This window comes from Passer montanus, unplaced genomic scaffold (genome assembly GCF_014805655.1).
Source record: "Passer montanus isolate IOZ18808 unplaced genomic scaffold, ASM1480565v1 scaffold36, whole genome shotgun sequence".
NCBI lineage: Eukaryota > Metazoa > Chordata > Aves > Passeriformes > Passeridae > Passer > Passer montanus.
The window spans coordinates 8,407,986-8,414,157 of NW_024368374.1; the positions used below are offsets into that span (position 1 = coordinate 8,407,986).

General features: G+C 46.5%; 1 protein-coding gene across 1 annotated transcript; it reads left to right on the top strand.

Moving 5' to 3' along the window:
- Positions 1-730: 730 nt before the first annotated feature.
- On the top strand, positions 731-5,867 carry ALG11 (ALG11 alpha-1,2-mannosyltransferase). The gene is made up of 4 exons (XM_039716768.1): positions 731-901; positions 1,826-2,056; positions 2,770-3,701; positions 5,467-5,867. The coding sequence occupies exons 1-4, from the start codon at positions 864-866 to the stop codon at positions 5,736-5,738; spliced, it is 1,473 nt and encodes a 490-aa protein (XP_039572702.1). The 5' UTR covers positions 731-863; the 3' UTR covers positions 5,739-5,867.
- Positions 5,868-6,172: the final 305 nt, after the last annotated feature.

The window sequence follows — 6,172 nt, forward strand, 5'->3', positions numbered from 1 at the left end:
ACTGACACATCTTTAGTAGTATTTTGAAAAACCAGCACCATTCAGTCTTATGGCTACACTGACCCTCTGGTCTGTGCATATACTCTCCAATCAAGACAAAACAGGCCAAAAAGCATGTAAGACAGAGATAACCTCAGTGGTACCTGTCCCCATGATCGTGTTCATGGGATCCTTTTGGAGACAGTGCCAGGCGCAGCCTGTGTTGGACACCCTGCCCTCGGCCTCACAACATTAACCTGCCCACAGCCGCTGGCAGCTCCCGTTCCATCATGAGGGATTCACTGACAAGCAGGAGCTTACGGCAGGGCTGAAAGCCAGGACACCGGGCTCATCGAGGACATCCTCTCTGGGCAACGACAAGGGCCAGCACTTACACCGGCAAAGCCTGGGGGAGTGTGGGACACACAGAAGAAACTTCGTGTCCTCGGGAGGCCTCCGCCTCCTCACAGCGCCCTCCCTTCCATCCTGCCCAAGGAATCCGAGCACGTCACTTGAGGAGGACGCAGCGCAATCCAAGGAGCAGCACGCGCTCTGTGTGACTGAACCGCGCCGGGAATGCGCTGCTATCCGCTCTCTTCCGGCATCCCTGGGAAAACGCCCCATGCAGCGGCACAGGGCCCCGCCCAACAACCCACGGCGCTGCCCGCCTTCCACGGGGTGGGTGCAGGCTCTGTGTTTGCTGGGTGGGGCCAGGGCGAGGAGGAGGCACGGAAGGAGGAGGAGAAGGAGGAGGAGAAGGCAGCGGCGGTGCCGTTCCCGCCCCTCACGGGGCGCTGCCAGCCGGGAGCCGCAGCCCGGCTGCTCCCGCCCCGCCGGCCGGGAACCTCCCTTTCCGCCGGGAAGGCGACGCAGCGCTGCCCAAGATGGTGGCGGGCGGGCTGTGCCTGTGCGGGCTCCTCAGGTAGCGGGGCGCGGGGGCGGCGCGTCCTGGCGGCGGGCAGGGCGGGCGGGAGGCGGCCCCGGCCCGGCCCGGCCCGGCCCGGCCGCGCTGCCCCGGGGCGGCCCCTGCCCGGCTCCGCGCTGTGCCGCGGGCTCGGATGGGTTAATGTGCTTTTCCGCCGCTCCCGGCCCCAAGTGAAAGTGCTTCCTTGTGTGTCAGCCGGGACGCGTGGGTCGCTCCTTCGGGAAACGGGAGCGGCTGAGGAAACGCTGTTTGTCGCAAGGCTCAGCGGCACAGCGGGAGGAACCAGGCGCTGTCCCTGTGAGGCTGCTGCGCCGGGAAGCCTCCCGCTGCAGGGTCAGCAGAGCTGTCAGGGAGGCGGTGCACTGCCCTGACAGTGACTGAGAGCAGGGCAGACAGCTCTCGGCACAGAGGGGCTGCTCTGGGCTGCTCGGGACAGCTGGATCGCTGCTCCTGCCTCCGGAGAGTGGGAGGTGCGGGTGGGAGTAGGAGATGCCTGGCCCCAGTAACCCGACACCAAAGCAGTTCACAGTAGAGCGAGCCAAACAGAATCTCCTGTGGAAAAAAACTCTTTAAAAATCTCTTTGGAAGTCACTCTGCTGGCTGTGTATTGCCAGGTTGCTAAGGGCATGCAACTTTTACGAAGTGCATGTGGAGATAGATAACGCATGTAGGGCATGAGTAAACAATAATAAATGATTGCAAGGTAAGAGCAGGGGAAAAAGAGATCTTCAGATAAACAATGCAGAATAGTGACTTCATTTTTGTCATTGTCAGTCATACAACTGATGATTTCTGAGATTAGAAGAACGCAAGAAGTTTGTCAAACTCCTGTAGCTCTACTTTCAAGTCCTTCTCACTCAATATCGTACATAGTAATTCTTGAAAGCAATTACGTATTTTAAAATTTCTGGCTTGTTTCAGATTGCTGTGCTCATTGTTACTCCCTGCATTATTTCTAAGTGGAATTTTGTGCATCTGCTTGGTGGTACTGCTGTGGGGAGTACGGCTCTGGATACAAAGGAAGAAACAGTTGAGCTCAGCAGGAAGAGATGGGAAGCGGCCGCTGCTGGTGGCCTTTTTTCACCCGTATTGCAATGCAGGAGGTGGAGGGGAGAGAGTCTTGTGGTGTGCCATAAGAACGCTCCAGAAAAAGTAAGCATATGTGTTTATCAAACACCATATTTTATTCTCAGCTTCTGTTGCTATTCTCTATGCATGTGTTGGCATTTTACATATTTAAGTAGGTGTCATTAATCTACAGGTCTTACGTTTTATTTTACATCTGAGTTTCATGTGTGTGCGTTTTACTTCATCCCTTTAGATTTTGATGTTCCCTGCTGTGGCTCCTCTCACTTTTTTCCTTTCTTTCTTTGAGAAAACCTCTTCTTCTTTCTCAGTTTTCCACTACAGGTATGGAACTTTGTATAGTCATAACTCCTCAGTAGATAACTGATAACATCTTTATATTTGCCTCTTGGTACAGGAGGCAAAACAAATTAATACCTAAAGTGGACTTAACAAGGGCACATCCATTGATTTGCCATTATTTGCATTTTGCTCATGCTGTGCACTAGACAGATATCTCCTAATGTAGAACAAGGTGTTCTGAAGTCTGTAGAATAATACTTGGCTCCTTTGTGTTTTACTCAAATTAAAATATTTCCCAAGTTCTCAGCCATATGTTTTTCTGCAGATCAAAAGAAACCTGTGGAAGTATAAGAAGTCTTACTTAGTTAAAATAATTTCTGGACCAAACATTTGTTCTCACATTCTTCTTGAGTACTTTTAAGTGGATCATATTTTAGTTTCTTGCTGAAAAATACAAAGAGAGGAATATATGAAATTCTTTTTCTTTATTCTTACAGGTACAGAAATGTAACGTGTGTTGTTTACACTGGTGATAGAGATGCCACTGGAGAAGAAATAGTAGAAGGCGCTTTCAGAAGATTCAATATTAAGTTAATCCATCCTGTGAAGTTTGTATTTCTAGAAAAACGCTTCCTTGTGGAAGCTTCTCTTTATCCTCACTTCACTTTGCTGGGACAAAGTTTAGGATCATTGTTCCTTGGCTGGGAAGCTCTTCTAAAGTGTGCTCCTGATATTTATATTGACTCAATGGGTTATGCCTTCACAATTCCCCTCTTCAAGTACCTGGGAGGCTGTCGCGTTGGCTGCTACGTCCATTATCCCACTATCAGCACGGATATGCTCTCTGTCGTGAGGAACCAGGACACCAGGTTTAACAATGCTGCCTTCATTACAAGCAGTCCTCTCTTCAGCAAATTTAAACTTGTCTACTACTACTTCTTTGCTTTCATGTATGGATTGGTTGGTTCCTGCAGTGATGTGGTCATGGTGAATTCTTCTTGGACACTGAATCACATCCTTTCCCTCTGGAGAACTGGGGCTTGCACTAGTGTTGTGTATCCACCGTGCGACGTTCAGGCTTTCCTGGATATTCCACTGGAAGTGGAAAAGAGCACCAGTGAATATTCCATTGTTTCTGTCAGCCAGTTCAGGCCTGAAAAAGATCATCCTTTGCAAATCAGAGCCTTTGCTAAATTGCTGAAAGAGAAGAGAGTGGGGCAGCAGCCATCCCTGAAGCTGATCTTAATCGGCGGCTGTCGTAACCAGCAAGATGAAGAGCGTGTAAATAACCTGAAACGCCTGTGTGAAGAGCTGGGAGTTGGTGATGATGTGGTGTTCAGGATTAACATTCCCTTTGAGGAGCTGAAGAGACACCTGGCCGAGGCCACCATCGGCCTGCACACCATGTGGAATGAGCACTTTGGGATAGGTCAGTACTTCTCCTGAGTGTCCAGCTGCTTGTCCCTCGGTGTCTAAGCATAGAGGTCTGCATGCCAAGCAGGTGTCCAGCTCCTGTTCCTGTTGGAGGCAGTGTGGCTGCTGTAAAGCCTGCAGGACCAGTGCAGATGTGGTGCAGATGATGCACCACTAGGTGCTACTGTAGTGCAAGCTGAAGTGCTGTAGTCGTAGGCTGTTAATTCTGTGCATCCTCTGGTCACATAACACAAAACTAGTCCCATCTGTGCTGCCCAGGATGTCCTGCTGACCTCCAGCTGTCACCCTGCAAGTCATGGGTCACCCTATTTTCCTTGGGTTAGGTTTGCCAACCTTCCACAGCTTCAAGAGGCTGCAGGTGCTTCTCTTCCAGCACCTTCAATTGTGCCCTGGAGGCTCCACTGACTGCAAGGGGAGCTTAGAGACAGTTCATGTGTAGACATCCATATTAGAGATTTTGGTTGTGTTTCACCTTCCTCAAATGCCACTTGAAATGTCCAGTGTATGTCATGGCACTCCAGCTGTTGTTTCAGGGCTGCAGGTCTCCCACAGATCCTGTCTGCTACAAATAAGCTCCGTGTAGATGCCACCAGGTACCTTTGGTCATCTCATTGCATTAGGCATCTCTGCTGAGGCAAATGGATGAAGCCCTTAAATTGGTGGGTGTAGCATGGAGCAGAATGTCAGAGAGGAGCTGGGACCCAGAATTAAGGTATGGAGCTTAGTATATTTGGATTAGATTAGTCCTCACCTTGAAAGGGAGTGCCAGATTGCCCATCTGTTGTAAATCTACAGCAACCAGGTAAGTTAGTAGCCAAGCAGATGGATGCCATACTCTGCTATAATGTGACTAACCTGCAGCTAATGTCTTCAGACTTCAGTAGAAAGCAGGTTAAATATCAGGAGTAGTAGTTTATGGTCTGTAGGAGCTTGGTATAAAAACGATTTGACACTGAAGCATCTCTCAGAAGGACCAGCAAAATATTGGAAACTATGTCTTCTCTCTTTTTTTCTCCCACAAAACATTTTAGTTAATTTTTTTAAAGTGATATAATCACACTATGATTTTGAATTTGAGCAGGATTTAACCTTCATCTAACAGGCTTTTTATGTGTAAAAAAACATATTCCAAAATTTTGGAGCACTATTTATAGTAGGCAATGTTTGAGCTGAGGGAATTGATAACAATCAAATCACAACTGAGAAGAATCAGCATTTCTGAGGTCTGTTCTGGAACCATGGATGAGAATTGAAGTTGCTGTGTGCATAATACTTTGTTCCTATCCCACAGCTTTTGGCTGAGGAAAGCTTACTGATTCCCATTTCATTAAAATTTCTTCCATCAAAAATTCAGATAACAATTTTTACTAGTGTCTTGCTGAGTTGTCAGAAGCTATTAAGATTTGTTCATCTGCAAAATACTGAACTTCTGAATATTTTCTGTTTGAAATATGCATAGTCAACTTTTTTCTCAGTATCTTTCCAAACATTTAAAATCAGGTATGTTACAAGACACACAACCAATTATATCTGATATCTTATTTCAATTTTATGTGTTTAAGAGAGTGTCATTTCAGTCCTTAAAACTGAAAAATTTAAATTAGTGTTTCTTATGGGACCATTTTCACTGTATTTTTCCAGCTGATTTGGAATGGCAGTCTATAGTGAATTTTACCATTGTTTTAACTTTCCAGTGTTTTAGAGAAGGTAAAAGCAGACAATGTGCAGGCTCATATCAGCATTTTTTGTCTCTCTTACAGGAGTAGTTGAATGTATGGCAGCTGGCACAGTTATCCTGGCTCACAATTCTGGTGGTCCCAAACTGGACATCGTGTTACCCCATGAAGGATGTGTTACAGGCTTCCTAGCAGAAGATGAGGACAGTTATGCTGAGACAATGGCTTACATCTTCTCTTTGTCTCCTGAGAAAAGACTGGGGATCAGAGAGAACGCTCGTCGCTCTGTGCACAGGTTTTCTGACCAGCATTTTGAAGACACATTCCTGTTATCTGTGGAGCCATTATTTAAATGAGTGTATAGAAGTAAAAATGAACATGAGTAAAATTCACTTTTTATATTTGACTGTGTGGCACATGTAAATATATCTAAGCTATGATCCCTTGGTTCCATTCAATAAAAAGGTTGTTTTTCTTTCTGTCAAGCTGTCTGCTTTGTGTAACAGAGACTTTTCTTTTTCTGGGAAAGAAATGCTTCTGTGTTAACTACGTGAGAGTTTGGTGCACTTAAAAGCTGTCTGGATTCACAAACCATAATGGTGCTTCAGTAACAGAACTATATCAAGAAGTTCTTTTATTTATCAGGAACCTCTTTTATTTAATGAATATTTTCAGTCTTCACCTGTTTCATTGCTCTATTTTGAAGTCAGCATTTTTGTTTTATAGCCTTTGTACCCAAAATTCTTTTTCCCCCAGAATCTACAGTATGCCTGTATTTGGCACTGGTGAG

What these genes read in the sequence shown, in the direction of transcription:
- ALG11 (XM_039716768.1), top strand. Translation starts at nt 864, where the DNA reads ATGGTGGCGGGCGGGCTGTGCCTGTGCGGGCTCCTCAG. An exon ending in ATAAGAACGCTCCAGAAAAA is followed by an intron (nt 2,057 to 2,769) that starts GTAAGCATATGT and finishes TTATTCTTACAG; the next exon opens with GTACAGAAATGTAACGTGTG. An exon ending in GAATGAGCACTTTGGGATAG is followed by an intron (nt 3,702 to 5,466) that starts GTCAGTACTTCT and finishes TCTCTCTTACAG; the next exon opens with GAGTAGTTGAATGTATGGCA.